The sequence below is a fragment of the Oncorhynchus kisutch genome, linkage group LG17 (genome assembly GCF_002021735.2).
Source record: "Oncorhynchus kisutch isolate 150728-3 linkage group LG17, Okis_V2, whole genome shotgun sequence".
Classification (NCBI taxonomy): domain Eukaryota; kingdom Metazoa; phylum Chordata; class Actinopteri; order Salmoniformes; family Salmonidae; genus Oncorhynchus; species Oncorhynchus kisutch.
Genome location: NC_034190.2, coordinates 23283225 through 23307400, shown reverse-complemented (window position 1 = coordinate 23307400; position 24176 = coordinate 23283225). Strand labels below are relative to the sequence as shown.

Below are 24176 nucleotides of genomic sequence, written 5' to 3'. Positions count from 1 at the left end.
ATACATACAGTATACCCGTCAAAGGTTTTCTTTATTTTGACTATTTTCTACATGGTAGAATAATAGTGAAGACATCAAAGCTATGAAATAACACATATGGAATCATGGCAAAAACATGCTAAACAAATCCAAATGTATTTTATATTTGAAATTCTTCAAACTAGCCACCCTTCGCTGCAGTCACAAAAATCATCAAGCGCTATGATGAAACTGGCTCTCATGAGGACCGCCACATGAATGGAAGACCCAGAGTTAACTCTGCTGCAGATGATAAGTTCATTAGAGTTATCAGCCTCAGAAATTGCTGCCCAAATCGATGCTTCACAGAGTTCAACATCAACTGCCCAGAAGAGAATGCGTGAATCAGGCCTTCAAGGTCGAATTGCTGCAAAGAAACCACTAAAGGACACCAATAATAAGAAAAGACTTGCTTTGGCCAAGAACCACAAGCAATGGACATTAGACTGGTGGAAATCTGTCCTTTGGTCTGATGAGTCAAAATGTCAGAATTTTTGGTACTTACTGCCATGTCTTTGTGAGACGCAGAATAGGTGAACGGATTATCTCCCCATGTGTTGTTCCCACCGTGAAGCATGGAGGAGGAGGTGTGACGGTGTGGGTATGTTTTGCAGATGACACTGTCAGGGATTTATTTAGAATTCAAGGCACACTTAACCAGCATGGCTACCACTGCATTCTTCAGCGATACGCCATCCCATCTGGTTTGCGCTTAGTGGGACTATCATTTGTTTTTCAACAAGACAATGACCCAACACACCTCCAGGCTGGGTAAGTGCTATTTGACCAAGAAGGAGAGTGATGGTGTGCTGCATCGGATGACCTGGCCTCCACACTTGGTCTCCCGAGTGGTGCAGCGTTCGAAGGCACTGCATCTCAGTGCTAGAGGCGTCACTACAGACCTTGATTCGAGTCCAGGCTGTTTCACAACCTGCTGTCATTGCGCATCCCACAGGGGGGCACACAATTGGTCCAGCATCGTTAGGGTTTGGCCTGGTTAGGCTGTCACTGTAAATACGAATTTGTTCTTAACTGACTTGCCTAGTTAAATAAAGGTTAAATAAAATGTATTTTTTTTCAAAGTTGGACCCTAGAGGAAAGGAAAAGCAGCCAACAAGTGCTCAACATATATGGGAACTCCTTCAAGACTGTTGGAAAAGAATTCCAGGTGAAGCTGGTTGAGAGAATTTAAAGAGCGTGCAAAGCTGTCATCAAGGCAAAGGGTGGCTACTTTGAAGAATCTCAAATATAAAATAGATTTTTTGGCTACCACATGATTCATAGTTTTGATGTCTTCACTATTATTCTACAATGTAGAATAAGTGCATGGCGCCAAGTCTAGGACCAACAGGCTCCTCAACAGCTTCTACCCCCAAGCCATTAGACTGTTGAACAATTCATAAAAATCACCACCGGACAATTTACATTCAAACATTTTCTTTCAGAAAAATAAAACATTATGCTTGATGACAAAGTCAGTAAACCCTCAATAATTGGCCGTTACGTGAAATTGCCAAATGTTAAGACTGATGCAGTTTCACATTAAGTCAAGTTCTGGGCTCAGGGCTTGCATGGAAAGAAAATGACAGCATTTGTCGAGCAGATGTTTGTGTTGTGTTCAAAGTGAACGATCTGGAAAGTTTAAGTCTATGGCTGCTGTGCTGTGTGTGAAGGGAAAAATGTCCAGATTCACCACATTTAAAAACAACAAAAAATGCCTTTGAGCATTTGATCACAGTCAACTTTAATAGATTATCATATTCCTTTTGTTAGGTCCAGTAACGTATAGAAAGCTTTTTATTTCTGTCCTGAAGAAAAAAACTTTTTTTTTGATAGAACGAAAATACACACACAAACACACGCGCGCACACACACACGCGCGCACACACACACACACATACACACACACACACACCAATAAATGTTGTTTCATAGTTTGGAATTAACATACTTTCCTTTATAGTCCTGCTTTATATAACACGTTTTAATTTGTAATGTTTATGGCCACTTATTAAAACTTTATTTAATTTCAAACAACAATGACATGCTTAAATAGAATAAGTCAGTCAGGCTGTAACATAATTTATAGTGTAGTACACATTATGTAAGTTGTAATAGCCTATATTTTGATACAACTGTAAAATGTGAGCAGGGGCTACAATTACAGTCCAATGACGACCTACCCCGGCCAATTGTACACCGCCCTATGGGACTCCCAATCACAGCCGCCACTTGGGAGCCCCACTCAGTGATATTTATTCAATCCGCATTATCAAAGTATCGCGGAAGATTTGCCTTAAAATGTAAAGGTCCTTTCCGATTGAGCCGACATATACAGCGTTTACTCCCAGATCTCAGGATAAGACCCAGATGCAGACAACTAGACCAAAACAGAGGCAAAACACAGGTCAAAGGCAGGCAGAGGTCCGTAATCCAGGGCAGAGTCAATAAGGCAGAGAACAGCAGGAAGGCTCGGGGTCACGACAGGCAGAGGTTCGTAAACGGGTCAGAGTCAGGCAGGTATAGAAAGGTAGGCAGGCTAGGGGTCAGGACAGGCAGGTATAGAAAGGCAGGCAGGCTAGGGGTCAGGACAGGCAGGTATAGAAAGGCAGGCAGGCTAGGGGTCAGGACAGGCAGGTATAAAAAGGCAGGCAGGCTAGGGGTCAGGACAGGCAGGTATAGAAAGGCAGGCAGGCTAGGGGTCAGGGCAGGCAGGTATAGAAAGGCAGGCAGGCTAGGGGTCAGGACAGGCAGGTATAGAAAGGCAGGCAGGCTAGGGGTCAGGACAGGCAGGTATAGAAAGGCAGGCAGGCTAGGGGTCAGGGCAGGCAGGTATAGAAAGGCAGGCAGGCTAGGGGTCAGGGCAGGCAGGTATAGAAAGGCAGGCAGGCTAGGGGTCAGGACAGGCAGGTATAAAAAGGCAAGCAGGCTAAGGGTCAGGGCAGGCAGGTATAAAAAGGCAGGCAGGCTAGAGGTCAGGGCAGGCAGGCTAGGGGCAGGTATAGAAAGGCAGGCAGGCTAGGGGTCAGAGTCAGGCAGGTATAGAAAGGCAGGCAGGCTAGGGGTCAGGGCAGGCAGGTATAAAAAGGCAGGCAGGCTAGGGGTCAGGGCAGGCAGGTATAAAAAGGCAGGCAGGCTAGGGGTCAGAGCAGGCAGGTATAGAAAGGCAGGCAGGCTAGGGGTCAGGGCAGGCAGGTATAAAAAGGCAGGCAGGCTAGGGGTCAGAGCAGGCAGGTATAGAAAGGCAGGCAGGCTAGGGGTCAGGGCAGGCAGGTATAGAAAGGCAGGCAGGCTAGGGGCAGGTATAGAAAGGCAGGCAGGCTAGGGGTCAGGACAGGCAGGTATAGAAAGGCAGGCAGGCTAGGGGTCAGGACAGGCAGGTATAAAAAGGCAGGCAGGCTAGGGGTCAGGGCAGGCAGAATGGTCAGAATCTGGGAAACTAGGAAACAGTGTTGAGAAAGCAGGGGTCAACACGCTGGTAAGACCTGACAAGACAAACTGGCAACAGAGAACACAGGTATAAATACACTGGGGATAATGAGGAAGATGGGTGTCACCTGGAGGGGGGTGGAGACAAGCACAAAGACAGGTGAAACAGATCAGGATGTGACAGTTTACCGTGAATGCGGTCTCCAGTAACGCGGGAACATTGCCTTTAAATTGAAATAGGACCTTCCGCTATACTTCTTTTCTTTTTTTGTGACCAAGTTTGTTTTTGTTTCTAATTCTTTTCTGATGAGAGATGAACATGTTTGTGATAACTAAGTCATTTTTAGCTAATTATCTTTAAAAGTATAATTTACATATAATATCCATACTTTTCTATGATGTCTGTATTGTTTATGATAGCATCTACTTTGGCTGCAGTATTAATATGCGTGACTGAGTCGTTTATCACTCATGGTGTGAAGTGACATATCAGCACCCTTACCTTCAGTTCCTGGCCCAGACAGAACCATTTCTCCATACCAGCTATTGTGAAAGCGGCTCTTATGCCAATAAAAATGGCTCTAAATGCCTAAAACAGCTGTCACTCATGGTCCCCTGCCAGATTATTGGAGGGCTTATGGTTTCCTGCATTTCGTCATCGAATTTCATCCAGCAATAATCTTGTGATTTGGAACAATTTCCTGAGCACAAATCCAATCCCTTAGTCTCACATATTCTGCTCTCTCCACTGTCACAGCTATAACCACAGTGTGGTATTAGACTTAAGTGGGTTATTATTATGTTATTACACAAATTCCATCATTATTGTATTAAACAGTAAAGTAACTGACCATTTGCCATTTTGTCAATATCTGATTTATTTTGTGATGCTGAAGAACTTCATGGTGTCAGTTTGAGCCTTAATAAGTAGACCTATAGTATTTATTGGTCAGAGTGCTGTTTGGTTCAGATCAGTATGATAGAAAACCCAGGTCAAGAAGACACACCGTTGGCCTTAAACACCCTGGAATGCTAACCAGCCATGAAGGATGTGATGTGACCTGATCTGCGAGTTATGCCTAATTATTATGCCTAAACGTGCAGCAGTTGCCCTTTTTTTTATGTATCCCAGATGAACCATGTCTTGGACATGTCCCAAACTGTCTGTAAAAACGGTGAGAAATTAAACCCAGGCATATCCATGGTCAATATCATTCTCAAAGCAACTCAGCCGCTGAGAAACAGTTGAAAACGTTCAAACTCGCTTTGAAAACACTGATATTTCTGTATCTGCTTAAATTGTGTCGCCGGAAAGCGATTCTAGATTCAAGACACGGATCCTGTCAGTCAACGTCTGGTTCGAAACCTATTCTGCTATCAGAGAGAAACAGAAATCACAATCTTCACTACAGTTTGGGGTATCGTACTACAGTGGACATCATCTATCAACACCTACCCTTTACTGAGAATGATCCGAAATCCCTTTCAGTTGGAAAAGCAAAGGAGACACTCAGATCCAATGTGGAAAAGTCTTTAGTTGACGTGTGTTGTTCTTGGCATGGATGGTTGTAATGACAACATTACCCTTCCTGCAGAAGGAATGCTGCTCCCGAAGGGGTCAAGGTAGAAGGTTCCTTCAAGATCAGACATTACACAGTCCAGAGGTATTCCACAACAGCAGGCTGTCTACTAAACCTTCCCTTCACACTGTAATACAGAACAGTGGAGTATCATTGAAATGGAATTAGAGAAGATTGCATTAGCTGTCTACACAATGGGCACATCAAATCCACACTGGGAGGAAATTCAATTCAAGAAATTCATCACACTGTTTAGACAGGTCTCTGGGAACTCCAGCTGGACATTTGGCTAAGCTTCACTATAAAGCCTCATGAATACGTTCCTCATTTATCCTCATTTATTCTCCAACAGCTCTGACTCACTTCCTGAAGAGTGTCTCTGTGTTCTTCTTTAATCAGGCGATGTCATATACAAACAGCTAAATCAGACTGTCGGCTAATCAAAAAAACTGAGAGAGAGAGAGAGAGAGAGAGAGAGAGAGAGAGAGAGAAGGCAGGGTTCTGAAGTCTGATGGAGTCTGACCACAACTGAACACAAATCCACTTTGTTCATGTTGTGTATGTGATTCTGAGGGAGCTGGAAAGCCACAAATCAGTTAAATCCAAACTTGCGGAGCTATTGGATAACCAGCTGGTCCTGTGCTGTAGGAGGCTACAACTCTGCCACGGCCAAAACCAGCTGGTAGTGTACCGTAGGAGGTTACAGCTCTGCCACTGCCAAAATGCCACTCTAAAACACAAATTAGAATACACACTCATACAGAAGGCAAATAAATGCTTACATTATTTCCAATATTCATTAATTTTTACTTATACATGTCTACTATATATACATAAAAATTGTGTAATATTGTGACAATGTTCAAGAACCTGACAATGACAAATACATTTTTTGATTGATCAGTTTTATTCACTTAAGAAACCATTATGTCCCAGATTTATATGTAATAAAGGGATATATATATATATATTTCACTCAAAGGTAAACTTTTAAGACTTAGTGGGAGAACAATGTAAAACCAATGGATCAACAGTCGTGAGATGTTGACTAATATGTATCATTCAGTTATGTTGTAAGTAAATCAGAATAATAGGACTCACGGTAATAGCCTACTATTCAATTCAATTCCACATTTTTACTTAAAGCTCATTGCATGATTGTTTTATTCCAAACCAAGAAAATACAGTAGAATTTAGTCTTTGCAAGGCACTTGTGGAATGTTCACAATAATATCCTGTTATATTCCCAATTTACAGTCTCAGGAGCTTGAGGCTTTGCTCACAAGCATATCTTTTTTTATTTGATCTTACACATCCAGTTGATCATTCCATCCTCGTTCCATTCCTTCCTCTTCTTGCTTACTTTATCTTTCTTCCTCCACTCCTTAGCCAATCAACAAACACCTTTAGTCAGAACACCCGTCGTTGTTGTTTCTTGAGAGAGTATAAGCCCATGTCTTCTTTCTACTCATGAGAGCATAGTGAGTATGTAGGCCTATGTATGTAATTCTGTACCTACAAATGCAACATGATCACATCAACTCACTGCAATTTTTGACGTTTTTCCAAATGGCTGCAAAATTGACCTTTGACCACTGCGTGGCCTATGTGGCGGGTCAGGGTCATAACTGAGCGTGCTCTGAGCTCTGGTCGCTGTCGTGACTGTCCTCATTCCTAGGGGAACTGGAGGAGTGGTGTAATCCTCCCACCATGCCACAGTACTCTGACGGCAACAGCGTTCCCTTCTTCGCGTTGACAAGTTCTTTTTCCCGGGCTGCTGCCCCCTGTTGACCTCCTTTAACACGCTTCCACTTCATCCTTCTGTTCTGGAACCACACCTTCACCTGGAGGAGAGGAGACCAATTGGTTTACAGGGAAATTAGTGGAAGTTATATGACAGGGGGGTCCAACTCAATACCTGGTGGACCACAGTGGCTGCTAATTTCAGCTCTTTCCTTTGGTGTCTGATTTAGACACTCCTAGGGAGGAAGGAAAGCATGCAGATGCTGTGGCTCTCAAGGACTGGAGTTTGACACTTGGATCGTTTGCAGGAAAGTGAGTTGATCATAGCCCTTCTCAATAACAAGGGCAATATTAACCAAGGTTTTAGAAAGTATATTTAGGTTAGTAATAATAACCACATGAAGAAAACATCAACAACTTTTCATTGCACAAAGTTTAACTGTAGTCTTAAGGCCTTGTTGTGAGAGAGTGGAGATGGGGTGTATATGGAGTGTGAGGGTCTGAGGTAACTCAATGCCACTGTGCGTTGGTTGTAGGGTTCTGGAGACTGAGTTCTTGGCAAATAGACCCGTCTGTAAAACCCTAGCGTCCCCCCACCTCTTCCCCCATCCCTCCTCAGTAAAACCCTAGCGTCCCCCCACCTCTTCCCCCATCCCTCCTCAGTAAAACCCTAACGTCCCCCCACCTCTTCCCCCATCCCTCCTCAGTAAAACCCTAACGTCCCCCCACCTCTTCCCCCATCCCTCCTCAGTAAAACCCTAGCGTCCCCCCACCTCTTCCCCCATCCCTCCTCAGTAAAACCCTAGCGTCCCCCCACCTCTTCCCCCATCCCTCCTCAGTAAAACCCTAGCGTCCCCCCACCTCTTCCCCCATCCCTCTTCAGTAAATTCCTAGCGTCCCCCCACCTCTTCCCCCATCCCTCCTCAGTAAAACCCTAACATCCCACTGTGTGTTGGGAAACTCAATGTCCTGAATCTGTTGGTGTGAACCCTCCTCTATCAGTGTATGTGACTGGGAGATTTACGGCCTCGGTGAAACAGACCTCTACCAGCACAGCAGAGCACACACAAACACACGCATGCACACACACACACACACACACACCACAGGAGTGTGCAACCCAGCTCCCCCACCTCTCATTTCACGAACATACACACACACACACACACACTTCTTCCGACACACCAGCTCCCCCCCACACACCCTCTCTAGCTCCCCCACCTGCCTCTTCACAATGCATGATCTTATGTAAACCCCCTCATCTACCGGAGCTGGCAGCCAAGAGCCAAATGAATATCTACAAGATCATTAGTCGCAGTCGCACACCAATTGAGTCTGGGATCCCCTGTTGCCGTCAACGGGGTGCTTTGGGTCATTTCGACCTCACTGTGTATGATGTATGTTTCACAGGGTGACACTGAACCCTGGGTGTACATTGTGGATAGCGCTTGATGACACTGAACCCTTTGTGTACTTTGTAGGTAGCGCTTGATGACACTGAACCCCTTGTTCTACGTTGTAGGTAGCGCTTGATGACACTGAACTCTTTGTGTACGTTGTAGTTAGCGCTTGATGACACTGAACCCTTTGTGTACGTTGTAGGTAGCGCTTGATGACACTGAACTCTTTGTGTACGTTGTAGGTAGTGTACGGATCTTTTGTTTCACTCTTTTGTTGCTGAGAATTTTCCCACACATCGGTAGTTCATTCAAGGTTTAAAAGGCTTTAAAAGGCTACAGTTGATCATTTCAGACTTGATTTGCAGTAACAAAATTGTCATCAATCCCTACAAGAAATGCAGGATTATTTTCCTAATGTAGCAAACTGTCTCAAATGAAGATCCTATATCTGTAGTAAGCCCCTGATGTTTATAGCATGTATAACGCTGGGTGACAGTGAACTGAGCAGCCGACTGGCAGCCACATTGGACTTCGTGGTTAGTGTTGACTGTTGAGGCGTCTTATTTCGACATGGCCAGGTATGTGCTGATCCTGCCTCGGATCTTGTTCCTGACTCCACAGATCCTCCAGTATTCGCGGCTCCTCTTTGTGATGATAAAGCTGCTGCCTAAAACGGCCCGATCGGATCGAGACCGAGCGAAGCCCCCCCCCCCCCATCACGTCACCTACTGCCCTTGTGTCATCCATCCCCCAACCCCCCTGACGCCCCTACACCACCCTACCCCTTCCTGTTGGCCCTCCCCCTGCCCCACAAACTGCAACACCCTCCAACAAGCCCCTGATCCCCCCGACTCCCCTCTTATCCAGCGTCCGAGCGACCTGCTTTCTCACAGGAGCCCTATGCTCCTCTGTAGGATTTATTTTAGGCATTGTAGCCTGCCACTCACAGCCCCAAGATAGGAGTTAAGTTTACAGAGTAAACACACGCATGTGTGGCTAATTTTCAAATAAACAGGCTTATAAGCGTCAACCGCCTCATAAAAGTCCTCTGTAAGTTGTTGTTACACACAACCACACACACACACACACACACACACACACACACACACACAATCATCTGCCACTGTATACGCCCTTGGGTACAGTCCTAATTGTGCAATAAGTAATTTGTAAGTTGTTACCTGAGACGGTTGTTACACACATACACACACACACAACCACACACACCAATTCACAAGGTTCAGTTGACCTCCAGGGGTGTGAGGGGCTCTTGGGCTGAGGCCCGGCTTGTACAATCATTGTTAGTAAAGCTATACAGTAGTTAATAGCATGATTAGGGGGATAGAAGCTGCACTGTAAGATAATAGCCAGAAGGATGTTAGACTGGGTTTAACATCCATGGTCAACCCTCACACACACACACACACACACACACACACACGCACACACACACACTTACACACAGGATCAACCCCCACACACATCCAGATTTATGGGCCCTGTATTGGGATTGTGTGGAGAAGAGAGGAGAAGAGAGGAGAGGCAGTCAATATGAGAAGGAGTAGGGAGGGATGGTGAGGGACAGGGCTCCTAGCAGGAAGGGCCAACTCCTGGTTGGGTTGTTGCCTGGCTGCCTGGGCTTGGCCTGGCTGCAGCCAATACACTCTGATTGGATTTAGACAACAGATGATGAGTTCCAGAAGCCCTTATGGGTGTGCTGAGTGTGGAGGTTCATTTAGTTTAACACATCACATCACATCATTTAACACACGTTTTTAACCGTTTTATGCAGGCAGATTAGGCATAAATTATTCATTTAAAAAAAGGCTTTTCAATTAAAAGTTTACCTCTTTTCATATAAAATATAGCAGAGAATAAGAAGCTTTTTCACTGCCATACATTAAGGGGAGATTAAACCTATACTCTCCTAGACTCCTAGAACACCTTGAATGGATGTTCTCCATTGAGCGTAGTGTGTGGAAATCTGTCCCTTAATGTGCCCCAGTGTATTTCCTATTGGTGTTGGAAGGGAATTAGAGAAACATCTGGTCTCTGACACATGCCATCAGACTGTCCCTGCACACCCACAGACAGCCAGACCAGCAGTGCTGGCAACACACACACACACACACGCACGCATGCACACACACACACGCACGCACACATGCACACACACGCACGCGCACGCCCACACACACACACACACACACACACACACACACACACACACACACACACACACACACACACACACACACACACACACACACACACACACACACACACACACTGCACAGATACTGTACATCAAAGAGCCTCTGTGGTTTGGTTTGGAAGTGATTACATTCAGTGCGTTAGCATGACATGTCCAAGCGTTTGCTAGTGTCAAAAACATACAGGGTTTTTCATTCCGAGGTTTTTAATAGAATCCATATCAACTGTCGTTAGCTGCCATTTTCTATGTTCACTTCACTGTGACTCTTTGAATACAAGTGTCTGAGTTATTAGCGTAATTACAGTATTAATCCTGTAACTGCGATTCCTTTAGTTATTTTGTTCACACATGAGCTGCCAATTTTCTGATTTATTTGATCATCAAAGGGAGAAATAAACTGCATCGTGTTTTTTTAGCAAGACAACAGGTCTTACTTTTTCACATAAACATTTTTTTCTCACTTTTCACATGCAACTTATATTGCATTTTTTCATATGCAGGTAACGTACTTGTCTTTCTGTGAGGTCGAGGTTGACTGCTATCTCATATCGCCTAAGTCTCGTCAGGTAGTTGTGGTGCGCAAACTCTGACTCCAGTTCCCGGATCTGTTCCTTGGTGAACGCTGTCCTCTCCTTCCTGGGCTTGCTGTTCACGTCAGACTTATAGCTCCCATCCTGGGAATCTAAAATGAAAAACAGAACTTTTTCCAGACACAGTTGAGTCGCCAAAAAAGAAAGGAGAACAAAAGGGGTGGGAAAAAAAGAAGGGATTGTGTGATAAACTGCTGAAACACAAACCAAGAGCTAAACAATTATCAGTGCCAATCACCTTTTATTATGGGGATATTGGTCATGCACACTATAGTGTCTTCCTGGGGGGGGGGGGGGGGGGGCTGCATGAGAAGAGCCATGCAGGGAGTACTGTCCCAGAGCCCAGCTCACTCAGGCAACCTCCAAATATGCTCTTTCTCCGAAACAGACTCACTCATCTTCGCTCACTCCTTAGCGCATAGAAAGAAACGGACTGATATCTCTCAAATACCATTAAGTTGTAACACATTCTTACTGTATGTGAACATTTCACAGATCAATTTGCCAAAGCCTCATTTCTTTGAAACCTAGGCGACAGAGGATATGTCCTATAACAACCATTTGTTTAACTGGAAAGCTGGTGAAATTGTCTCAGCCTCTCTCCAGTACTTATCTCTCCAGTACTTATCTCTCCAGTACTTATCTCTCCAGTACTTATCTCTCCAGTACTTATCTCTCCAGTACTTATCTCTCCAGTACTTATCTCTCCAGTACTTATCTCTCCAGTACTTATCTCTCCAGTACTTATCTCTCCAGTACTCCAGTACTTATCTCTCCAGTACTTATCTCTCCAGTACTTATCTCTCCAGTACTTATCTCTCCAGTACTTATCTCTCCAGTACTTTATCACTTATTTGAAATAGAAGTTTTATCCAAAAGGAGAGGTAATGTTTGATGCTAGCCAACTCAAGACTGTAGCTCTATTGTTGAAAGACAAAAGTGATTCCAAGAGCTCATCTCTGGTGGATCTGAGGGTAGATGAAGCTGAGGTCCATCAGGGGTGGGGTAATGTGAAGCGGTAATGTACACTACCGTTCAAAAGTTTGGGGTCACTTATACATTTCCTTGTTTTTGAAAGAAAAGTCAATTTATTGCTTATTAAAATAACATCAAATTGATCAGAAATACAGTGTAGGCATTGTTAATGTTGTAAATGACTATTGTTGCTGGAAACGGCTGATTTTTTATGGAATATCTACATAGGAGTACAGAGGCCCATTATCAGCAACCATCACTCCTGTGTTCCAATGGCACGTTGTGTTAGCTAATCCAAGTTTATCATTTTAAAAGGCTAATTGATCATTAGAAAACCCTTTTGCAATTACGTTAGCACAGCTGAAAAATGTTGTTCTGATTAAATAAGCAATAAAACTTATTTAGAATAGTTGAGTATCTGGAGCATCAGCATTTATGGGTTCAATTACAGGCTCAAAATGGTCAGAAATGAAGAACTTTCTTCTGAAACTCTATTCTTGTTCTGAGAAATGAAGGCTATTCCATGCGAGAAATTGCCAATGAACTGACCCCATAAAAATTAGGTTCATGCTGCCTCTGCTATGTGGGGTGTGTAGTAGCGTGATAATGTGGTGTGGTAATGTGGGACAGTAGGGTGTGGACCTCCCAGCTATCACCTAGTAGGCTGAACAATAGACCAATAGATACACAGATCAGCTGAGCACCAACCACGGGCCTAGACATAAAATGGAGCATGGTCTGAAAATTTACACCAGCCCACTCTACAAAGCAATTCAGACGATGACAGGGAGGAGAGTGTTGTGTGTGTGATTCGTTATATATTTGATTGAAGTTAAGTAGACTTGAGAAAGACTTTCCAGATTGTACTTCCTTTTGATCCAATTGCCTGTATTTAATCCAGATTGTAATTCCTTTTGATCCAATTGCCTGTATTTAATCCAGATTGTAATTCCTTTTGATCCAATTGCCTGTATTTAATCCAGATTGATCAATTGGATTCTGAAAAGGGTCCATTAATGAAATCCTTTCAAATATATTTTCCCTTATAGATGTGGCTTAAAATTGGGCAAACATCAATGGATTTCTCTAAACATCACACTTCAGGGCGTCAAATGCATGGAGTTGTAATTTACGCGCTGTTCTTTAGTCCGCGCCACACAAAACCAGCTGACATTTTCTTAGTTCAACTGTAAATGTTGGATGTGTTGGATATGTTGACAAACCAAATAGTGTCAGGAAAGAGTCTGTCTCTGCCACATCACACAGTCACAGCACAGCTTGTACCCTCTATCCATGGCACCTCCATTTGTAAAAACAGAATATGAGACAAAGATGTTTCTGGAAATAAGTTTTCAAACAAATTGTCTTTCACACAGTTTGGGGATTATATTTAATTTGAAACAATTGTTTAATGATTTATACTGTACAATATATTGCAATACTCCTTTAATATTTCCACAAAATTAATCTACAATACATTTTAAACTTTGTTTTGCATTCTTTGTTTTTTACCAAGGTGAATTTCACCTATTATTTCACTAATGCCACATCATTGTTATACCATTGCCTCATCAGAAATAGAAACTTTAAAAAAAGACCATGTTGCCTTTTGTAATGTGCCAGGGAAAATAAGGAAATGTCATTTGTGTTAGAGGTGTTCCCTAATGTCCATGGCAGCTCCTGGGTTATGCTTCAGACTTCTACTACCTGTCAATCAGAATTGCACCCTGGTGTAAAACTGACCTGAGAGATGGGAAGTGAAGGAGGAAAGTTAACTACTGGACACAATTGCACGTGTGCTTGCTGGGAGAATAACACAGATACATGCAAATCAAATGTGCCCATCCTATCAGTGCCCCAATAAAATGTGTTGTTGCACGACGCCACTGAAAGCAGGTGTCAGTGAAATGGCTTCTGGATACGGAGAGCAGTCCTCTTGTCGTGACCCTACGCTGATGTCCTGAATCAGCCCTTGTGTTTGCAGACATGTAGCCGCCAGGAAGTACAGCCACTGTGCTAGTAACTTATTAAGGACCTAATGTGTCTAGTCTCTAAATGGATGGAGCTTGCATTACTATGGTGTCTGTCGATAATAATGAGGGCTACAGCCATATACAGCCATATTAGGTCTAGTGCTGTGCCCTGAATGACGAGTCCAACGCATTTAGCCATCGGCCATTTTGAGACTCCACCCGGGGTCCAGATCAGTTTGTCCCTTACACCCTCAGCGTTCTCAAAGGCAACACAGTCGTTCAGTGGCCAGGGTGTAAAATTATATCACCGACTTATGTACACACTCACACGTGCCACTGACTGTGCTCATCTCAAAATAGATGTTTAACAAATGTGGAAATGGGACCTAACATAAACCTTCTTTTATCATGTAACTCTTCACTGCACAAAAATGAGAATTTCTGTCTCTAATTGGCAATAAAGTTATATTCCATTCCGTTCCGTTGCATTCCGTTTCATTCCATTCCGTTCCATTCCGTTCCATTCCGTTCCGTTGCATTCCATTCCGTTCCATTCCGTTCCGTTCCATTCTGTTCCGTTGCATTCCATTCCGTTCCATTCCGTTCCATTCTGTTCCGTTGCATTCCATTCCGTTCCATTCCGTTCCGTTCCATTCCGTTCCATTCCGTTCCATTCCGTTCCATTCCATTCCGTTCCATTCCGTTCCATTCTGTTCCGTTGCATTCCATTCCGTTCCATTCCGTTCCATTCCGTTCCATTCCATTCTATCATCCATATTGCAGTGGTATCCAAAAGTAGTATGGATGAATTCTCCACTGCCATTATTAGCCTGCTTTTCCGCACAGCTGTTGCGGCTAATGCTATAGGTACATACATTCTACAGCCATAAATACTATGTACGTTTAAACCTATCAAAAAGCCCAGGTGTGGCCGTTCTAACAGTTTAAAAGGTGGCTTCACAGAAATAACACTGGTAGGACATTAATACCCTGGAGGAAAATGTCACTGTTGATTATCCCTGGGAGCCTGAAGAGAGAGACAAAGAAAAACTTGGCTGTCCCAGGCTATAACCTATAACATTGGTTTGAGGGCTGTTGAGATTGGAGAACGTTAAAGGAGAAACAGTTTAATAGTCTAATTAGAATGGTAGATTGAGGTAAAAGTGAGTCAATCCATCTAGGTAAATATTGCAAACGACAGAGGTAAATCATCACCCTGATTACAGTACCGCTGAGAGAGTATCTTAATATCTGCTGTTGAGACAAATGGAAAGGCAATGGATCTAATGCTTCACATAACAGAAGATGACTGCAAATCAGTAATGTATCTCACTAGCTCATGTCTTTATATAAGATTGTCAATGGAATAGTATGACAATTGACCTTAGCATTAATAAAGATAATTTAACCTTTTTTTTGTCCAATGGTTTAATTGAATTTGGATCATTTTGCTTCCCAAAAATATTTCCTTAATAGATTAATTAATTTAATATATGTTGTTCTACTGAAAAGGGAACAAAATGATGGTATGAGAATAATTGTATTAATTGCTCTTGGGTGAAATGAAGTACAAGATCATATTTGATGTTTATGGCCTTGCTGCCTAGGGTTTCACACAATAAGATGTTGTTTCTAAGAAGTGCTTGCCTGCATTTATTTTAAATATGAATTAGCAAATAAAGTTAGCCTAATTCTACCTCGTTAATTTGTAAACACTTATTCCGGAGATGAATGAATGTCAATACAGTATGGAAAACAGTTGAGATAAGCTAATATAAGACAATCAATGTATCAAGATAATCTAAGATATTTAAAGAAGCTATAACAGAAGGTCTTATAGTGAAATGTCTTCCCAGTATGTTAGTACAGTTAGGTGTTAAATTACAGCTAACCTTTGCACAGTAGCTGGTAATTGAAATGAATAAATTACATTTGCAATTAGACAATTAAGAAAACTAAATTATATTTAACATTAAACTATGAGCATCAAGCAGTCGGTAATCAAATAAGACATCAGTTTTAATCATCAGAACTAAGTCTATTTCAAATAACCTTGAAGTTGAATATTTATACCACAAAAATATTGGCATATGGCCATCAGTATTATCCGGACAAGTACTGTAAAAACAAGGCCCAAACGCCCAAACAAGCCTACTAGTAAGTGAGGTTAAAAACTAAGAAATTTAAGAACTAAGAACTTTCAAACTAAAAGGTATGCGCTGGACTTCTCATGAGGTTCTCCAATGTAGGCTCACTGACACATAAAACTACAGCGCGTTCAGTGATCATGGAAACATTAGCCAATTAACAAGAATGCAACAAATAGATGTTTTATTACTGTATCACACACTGTTCTCTGCTGTTTCAACATCTATGGAACTGTCTGCTGACACAGAGATATGAGAATAGACAAACCAAACACTTCAAATCATTATACTCCCTCGCTATGTGATGAAAACTCCTCAGTGAGTTTTGAAAGAAACTACCAAAACCTTGAGACTGAATGTCGCGGTCGTCATAAAGAGGAGACCAAGGCGCAGCATGGTAAGGGAACATAACTCTTTAATAAAAGAGAGAACACTGAACAGAACTGAACAAAACAACAAAACGAACCGTGATGCAATATGGCTTGTGCAGAACAGGCAACTAAACATAGAATAACAACCCACAAAACCAACATGGAAAATGGCTACCTAAATAGGATCCCCAATCAGAGACAACGATAAACAGCTGCCTCTGATTGGGAACCAATTCAGGCCACCATAGACCTACATTACCTAGACATACAAAGATAGATATACAAAAACCCTAGACAGGACAAAAACACACATACCCATCCTCGTCACACCCTGACCTGACCAAAATAATACATAAAACATAGATAACTAAGGTCAGAGCGTGACACTGAAGTCAAAGCTAAGAGAAGAGAAGAGGAGAGAATAATGTCCTCATTGTCTTCATCTTACCTGAGCTGTGCAAGTCATCTTTTCCTTTACTGTTCCGTCTCTGTTCCGTCTCGTCCGGGGACATCGTCTGTCGTCCAACGTCCCCAGGAACACACGACACACCTGTAGGGTCACTACTACCTCCTAGACCGGGGTTAGTCTGGAATCCACACAGATTCACGGTCCCTCCACCACACAGTTCTGAGACTTGCCTGTCCGGAGGAAGTAGGCAGAGGCCATGCCTGGTGTTGGGTGAGGGAATCTGGGGGACATGCCAGGGGGTCTGGTGGACCTGGTGCTGTGAGTGGTGGGGGTGCTGTTGATGCTGATGGAGGTGTCCTCCACGATGGTGGTGTTGCTGCCCTCCGTACGCCTCCTCCCCCCCAGGTCCAGGGTACCCCCCACAGGGGGGCGAGGAGTCGGGCAGGTTGGAGTAGGAGATGTGGTCGGAGCGTCCGTGCAGCACCAGCGGGGACTGGGTAAAGGCAGGGTGGGGGTGCAGGCCCTGGGCCGGGGCGTGGGGACTGCGGAGGCACCCAAACAGGGAGTGATCCATCACGGTGCTCCACGAGATCCACCCGTGAGACGAACTCCCCTAAGTCCACCACACACACAACCACCAAAACCTCCAGGAACAACCAGACACTAATAGAGACCACAAGACAGAGAGAGAGTAGAGAGGACTGAAGCCAGTTGAGGGAGGTGTGCGGACACGGCGACTCAAATCAGGGCTCTCCTCCACGGCTCTCTCACCTCGCACCTCCGTGTGCCCCGCGTTAGTTCCCAGGGAGAGAGATCGAAGCAGGAAGGCAGAGCTCACAGTGTTGAAAGGTAAGGCCTCCTGTAATCCTGAGCATGCAGCTTGTTGCCAGGCTTGTTGCCTGGTCAACACTGACTATGCTGAGATGGTAGACGGAGAGGAAAGACGGAGGAGAGGAGAGACGGAGGAGAAGAGAGACAGCTGAGGCCAGAGTGGTTCCAGGGAGAAGGTGGTTCCAGGGAAGTTGGGAGAGAGAGAGAGATAGAGAGAGGGAGGGAGGGTGGGTGGGTGGGAGGAGGCCGAGGAGGGGGATGTTATATATAGGACGTAACGTGAGAGGGAGGCCGGGTCACTGGCTCACTGCTAGGCTACTGACCACATGTATACGATCTTCCTCCAAAACGCAACGCACAATCAATCTGAACCATTCCAATGGCCTGGCCTCTGGAAAAAATTGGCAATTCATTTTGAAACCACCCGACCCCTCATTTACTGTCAAAGTTGCACTTTGATCTGAGTGTTTTCTGCCAATAGAAATAAAACTCACATTCACGTACCTTCATTGCAATACAGTAAAGTAACAAAAACTAATTATGGAAATTATAGGGGTATTTTTGAAACGCAATAGTGAGAAAAACGAATTTAGCACAATGAAATGACTGTTATTGTTTAGTTAAAGTGATTCATTTGGCTGTTGTTTTAACCAGCTTTTCATTTACAAGGAAAAATGCCTTTGGTATCAAGTGAAAATATCCATATATTCCCAAGGTGGTGGTTTTGTAGCAGTGGGAATATAACAGAGGAGATGTGTGAAGAAAACATCACGAACAAGGAGATCAAATGTTAAAATGGAAATAAGAGACTTTGATACCAAAGTCTTGTCATAGCTACTATATATATAGCTAGGGGTCCTGGAGCTAGGGGTCCTGGAGCTAGGGGTCCTGAAGCTAGGGGTCCTGGAGCTAGGGGTCCTGGAGCTAGGGGTCCTGAAGCTAGGGGTCCTGGAGCTAGGGGTCCTGGAGCTAGGGGTCCTGGAGCTAGGGTCCTAGAGCTAGGGGTCCTGAAGCTAGGGGTCCTGGAGCTAGGGGTCCTGAAGCTAGGGGTCCTGGAGCTAGGGGTCCTGGAGCTAGGGGTCCTGGAGCTTGGAGTACTGGAGCTAGGGGTCCTGGAGCTAGGGGTCCTGGAGCTAGGGGTCCTGGAGCTAGGGGTCCTGGAGCTAGGGGTCCTGGAGCTAGGGTCCTAGAGCTAGGGGTCCTGAAGCTAGGGGTCCTGGAGCTAGGGGTCCTGAAGCTAGGGGTCCTGGAGCTAGGGGTCCTGGAGCTAGGGGTCCTGGAGCTTGGAGTACTGGAGCTAGGGGTCCTGAAGCTAGGGGTCCTGGAGCTAGGGGTCCTGGAGCTAGGGGTCCTGGAGCTAGGGGTCCTGAAGCTAGGGGTCCTGGAGCTAGGGGTCTTGGAGCTAGGGGTCCTGGAGCTAGGGGTCCTGGAGCTAGGGGTCCTGTAGAAAAACACTGTGTTTACAAATTAGGCCAATTAGTAACTGTGTAAAGTGATTTGTGGGTTTAAGCCCTCGTTCAGTATGATTATATGGTTTCGTTTTGGTCTGGGGTATGGAGGCCGGCTGTACAGTAGAATGGAGGTAGGTGCCCCCAGGGGTAGATGTTGCTCCCCAGCTCAGCCTGAAACTCCTTTGCAGACCCTCTCACACCACAAAGGAGACCCCTAACCCTCCGTAACTAACACCCGGTTGGATTTTCAACAGGTGAGTCCTTTCACTTTTTTCACACTGCGGGCCGTGGCAGGTGTGTGTCAATGTGTGTGTGAGGGGTTGAGGCGGTGTGTGTATCTGTGTGTGTTTATATAGCCTCTATAGTGAATATGATAGACATGTAACTGCTGCTGTTGGTTCCCCCTGCAACCTGGCTTTGTCAATCAGTCTGGGTTGACAGTGTGAGAAGGATAGCCTGTGCAATACCTACAGAGCTCACATCCCGCTAGCAGACGATGCATTAGAAACAGTAGTCCCTCACTAACCGCAATAGCTTCGTTTGTTGTGATGTAACAGTTACAATTCAAATATACATATGGATCAGAATTGTGCTTGTAATTTGTTGAATCATCTTCAGATTTTAGTCTAAAAATGTTTAATTTTAAAATAAACTGAAATAAACATCAATAATGCGTATAGGCTGCAGTTCCTGTAAATCAGAATTTGTTCTTAACTGTCTTGCCTAATGGTTAAATAAATAAATAAATACAGTTTACTTGCGGCCTGTTAGGTTTCTGTCTTTTGTACTGGGATTTCTCTGAACTTCAACTTCAATGCAGTCTGAAGTTTTAAATGGCTACATATTCATTTGAGGAGTTTTAAAACGTCAACTTTCCAAAGGAAGAACAGTAATGAAGCCTAACTTTGGTTCTGTTGCTTTATTGTGGTGCTTTTATTGTTGAGCCTCAAAGAGAGTTTCCCTGGATCCTTCCTCAATGAAATACAAACTAACTCTGTTGCTTTGTGATATCAGAAATGGAGTAGGAGTGTGTGTATGTGTGTGTGTGTGTGTGTGTCTGTGTGTGTGTGTGTGTGTGTGTGTGTGTGTGTGTGTGTGTGTGTGTGTGTGTGTGTGTGTGTGTGTGTGTGTGTGTGTGTGTGTGTGTGTGTGTGTGTGTGTGACTAACTGTAAATCCCTCCGTCAGCCACTGTATCAGATAGACTCAACAGCCGTGGCATCTTTCTTCTGTAGATGCCAGCTACTGTTTCATAGAGATACAACTATTTCAAAGCATGTAAAGACGTTTCAGACTCTTTCTACAACAACGTCATGTTTCATAGTTGTCATGGTATATTCAATGAATCATAACACAGGGATAATGTTATTTCAACAAATGTAAAAGCAATTCAGACATTTTAAAATATATAACATACAGTATAATTTACAGTTCATTCGGAAAGTATTCAGACCCATTGACTTTTTGCACATTTTGTTACATTACAGCCTTATTCTTAAATTTATTAAATTGTTTTTCCTCGTCAATCTACACACAATACCCCATAATTACAAAGCAAAAACAGGTTTAGAAATGTGTGCAAATTTATAACAAATAAAAAACTGAAATATCACATTTCCATAAGTATTCAGACCCTTTACTCAGTACTTTGTTGAAGCACCTCTGGCAGTGATTACAGCCTCAAGTCTTCTTCGGTATGATGCTACAAGCTTGGCACACCTGTATTTGGGGAGCTTCTCCCATTCTTCTCTGCAGATCCTCTCTAGCTCTGTCAGGTTGGATTGGGAGCGTCGCAACACAGCTATTTTCAGGTCTCTCTAGAGATGCTCAATCTGGTTCAAGTCCGTAATACAGTATGAATCCAGCAGATATTTGACACTGTGCAGAGTGTGTATCTATGTGAGACCATCTGACTCAAGTCTGTGACTCAAACTCTCTTCACCACTATCAGGAATAAAGTATTCCATGTTGTATACGCCACACTGTCAAACCTTCTTAAACTGGTTGGTTTCTAACAAACACAAAATCCACTGACAGTCAGTAGTCATATTGATAAATGAGTTAGTCTTTTTGTTTTTTTGTATGATCTATTATTGTAAATCCTCCTGTCTTTCCAACTTCTCACTCTTTCTCTCTGCTTCTGACTCTCCCTGTCTCTCTTTCTCCCTCTCTCTCTCTTCTTCAGTCCCGATCTCTCTCTCTCTCCCTTTCACTCCACTTCCTCTCTCTCCCTCCCCCTCTCTCTCCCCTCCCTCTCACTCTCCTAACCCCCACCTCTCTCATTCTTGTTCTCTCCCCTCCCTCTCACTCTACTTCCCTCCCTGCTTCTCTCATTCTCGTTCTCTCCCCCTCCCTCTCTCTCTCTCTCCTTCCTCGCCTCGCCTCCCTACCTATCAAATTCTCATTCTCTCCCCCTCTCTCTATCCCCTCCCACTCTCTCTCCTTCCCTCCCTAACTCTCTCCTTTACCTCCCTACCCCTCTCTCTCTCTCTCCACTTCCTCTCTCTCCCCTCCCTCTCCTTCCCCCCACCTCTCTCTCTCCTTCCCTCCCTACCTCTCTCATTCTCGTTCTCTCCCCCAACCCTCTCTCTCTCTCTCGTTCTCTCCCCCCTCTTTCTCTCCCCCACCTCTCTCTCTCCCTCCCTCACTACCTCTCTCATTCTCGTTCTCGATCTCTCCCCCTCTCTCTCACTCTCCTTCCCCCTCCCTCTCTCTCTCCTTCCCCTTCCCTCTATCTCTCCTTCCCTTCCCCCTCCTCTCCTTCCTTCCCCACTTCTTTCTCTGCTTCCCTCCCTCCCTCCCTACCTCACTCCTTTTTGTTCTCTCCCCTCCCTCTAAAGCTGACATGTCATATGGTTGAATGGTTTCCTCTACTTCTCTTCTTAAGGTCTTCAGGCTCTCTGGCCAACTTCCTAACTGCTATTTCATTCTGCAAATGGCTTTGTACTAAGCAACTGGTATTACCCACATAGATCTAAGTGTATGACTAATGATTTTTAAATGCATGATTTATTCATCTAGCGGTTTTCTTGCCGCCACAGAATATAACAAATGTATTTCTCCTAAATGTGTTGCACGCATTCCCTGCATTTCTGATCATGTCCAATAATTAATATGTTCCAATATATGAACTGTGGTTCAATGGGGGCTGGTGACTATTCAATGCCTATACAGAACATACCAGACCATGTACTCTGAGACTTTATCCCAATTTACTACAGCGGAGGTGTCATGCCCATAGGAACTGAATGGGTCACATTCAATTTGATCCTTAAAGTGTATTTGATGGCCAGAGGTTTGCATCATCCAGGCTGTGTCACATCCGGCCGTGATTGGGAGTCCCGTAGCGCGGCACACAATTGGCCCAGCATCGTCCAGGTTTGGCCGGGTTAGGCCGTCATTATAAATAAGAATTTGTTCTAAACTGACTTGACTAGTTAAATAAAGGTTAAATATAAAAAATTTACAAATAAAACATAAACATAGTCGGCTACTTTATGAACGCACTGCCCTCTACTGGTCTGGTGTGATACTACACACTAAGGTCCAGATAATACAGGTATAGGATCGTATTTTGATCACCCTGTTCCAGGAGAACTGTCCTGCAAAGAAGGAAATGTAAAACTTGTAATGTTTTTGAGGTTTAAAAAGGCTTCTGAAGCTGGTCATTTCCACTTTGAAATGTCAGACTTGATTCAATTAACCCCTACAAAAATGTCCATGAACTATAATCCACATTTCCTTTCATTTTCCTGCTGTAGCAAACGGTCTCAAATTAAGAACCTATATCTGTACAGTAACATCAGAGTATAAGGTCTGCCTCTGAACTCCATCCAAGGTCCTATAGGCTGCTCCTTAAATCAGGGGTGACCAACTGGGCCAACTGGGTATACAGGCTTTTGCTCCAGTCCTGCTCTAACACAGCTGATTCACCTACCCAGGATCCTGAGACGCAGCTGGTCAAGAACAAAAGCATTGCTTGGTTCACCCCCAAAACCAGCACAGAGCTTTCTCACAGATTGGACACAAAACCTAGAATCCCTTTTGTTTATACATGAGGTTTTTCAATCAGCCTGTTTTAAACAAGACACCAGTTGAGGCTAAGTGTTTGATTCTGCCCGTAAATCACCAGCCCACATGTTCACACACACACACACACACACACACACACACACACACACACACACACACACACACACACACACACACACACACACACACACACACACACACACACACACACACACACACACACACACACACACACAGAGAGAGAGAGTCCTATTTGTTCTCTAATCAGGGGCACTGTTTCAAAAAAATGACCCTAGAACGCCGATCAGAGAGAGAGCGTACACACACAGCATCATGTCTGCCATGTTCGCGTTGTGGTGTGGTCGTAAATACAGCACGTACAGCTCTTAAAAGCCACAATCAAAAAGGCCAGAATGCAGCATTTTCTTAACTAATGGGCCATGTCGCAGTGCTGAGCCATGTTTACATGGAGCCAGATTGACCTCTTTACAGAACTGATTCATCCAAAACACTGTAGGCCCAATTAAGGGAAAACCTTCAATGTTAGATAGCTACACTCTCTCTACTTCCCTCTGTGTACATAGGTAATACAGACGTGGACACACACACACACACACACACGGGTATTTATCTGAAAGTTTGATTTAAGAGGAGATCATCCTCTTTATCGTGATGATGGTGATGGTGAAGGGTAAATAGTTGGTAAATCTGTTTCTGTGATCACACTGCCTGTCATAAACACTGTGATAAACAGATGTGTTTAAACCACCACTTGTGGGAGTCTGACAGAGTGCAGAGCCTGGCTCTGTTCTCTCAGTTCTGTCTGGAGGACAACACAATACTTTTTACCTTTCATTTTTTAAATGTATTTTCATTTTAAAACTGTCTGCTGGGTGGGATTAGAGGAAACATGACTTTCACCTGCCCCATAGTCTCTGACCTTGGTACAGGACTCCATATAAGGCAGAGTAGAAGAATATACAGAGTATATGAAAGTAAAATATAAAATGCTGT

General features: G+C 43.9%; 1 protein-coding gene across 1 annotated transcript; it reads right to left on the bottom strand.

Annotated features, from left to right (window-relative positions):
• Positions 1-5915: 5915 nt before the first annotated feature.
• On the bottom strand, positions 5916-17866 carry LOC109908437 (homeobox protein MOX-2). Its single transcript, XM_020507072.2, has 3 exons — positions 16890-17866; positions 10895-11067; positions 5916-6871 (listed from the first exon to the last, which is right to left on the bottom strand). The coding sequence occupies exons 1-3, from the start codon at positions 17422-17424 to the stop codon at positions 6650-6652; spliced, it is 930 nt and encodes a 309-aa protein (XP_020362661.1). The 5' UTR covers positions 17425-17866; the 3' UTR covers positions 5916-6649.
• Between the last annotated feature and the right edge of the window lie 6310 nt (positions 17867-24176).

Excerpts from the sequence above, each read along its gene's own strand:
- LOC109908437 (XM_020507072.2), bottom strand. The coding sequence starts at position 17,424 with ATGGATCACTCCCTGTTTGGGTGCCTCCGCAGTCCCCACGCCCCGGCC. Across the intron at positions 11,068-16,889 it reads AGATGACTTGCACAGCTCAG|ATTCCCAGGATGGGAGCTAT; the intron begins GTAAGATGAAGA and ends TTTTCATTTTAG. Across the intron at positions 6,872-10,894 it reads TCGACCTCACAGAAAGACAA|GTGAAGGTGTGGTTCCAGAA; the intron begins GTACGTTACCTG and ends CCTCTCCTCCAG.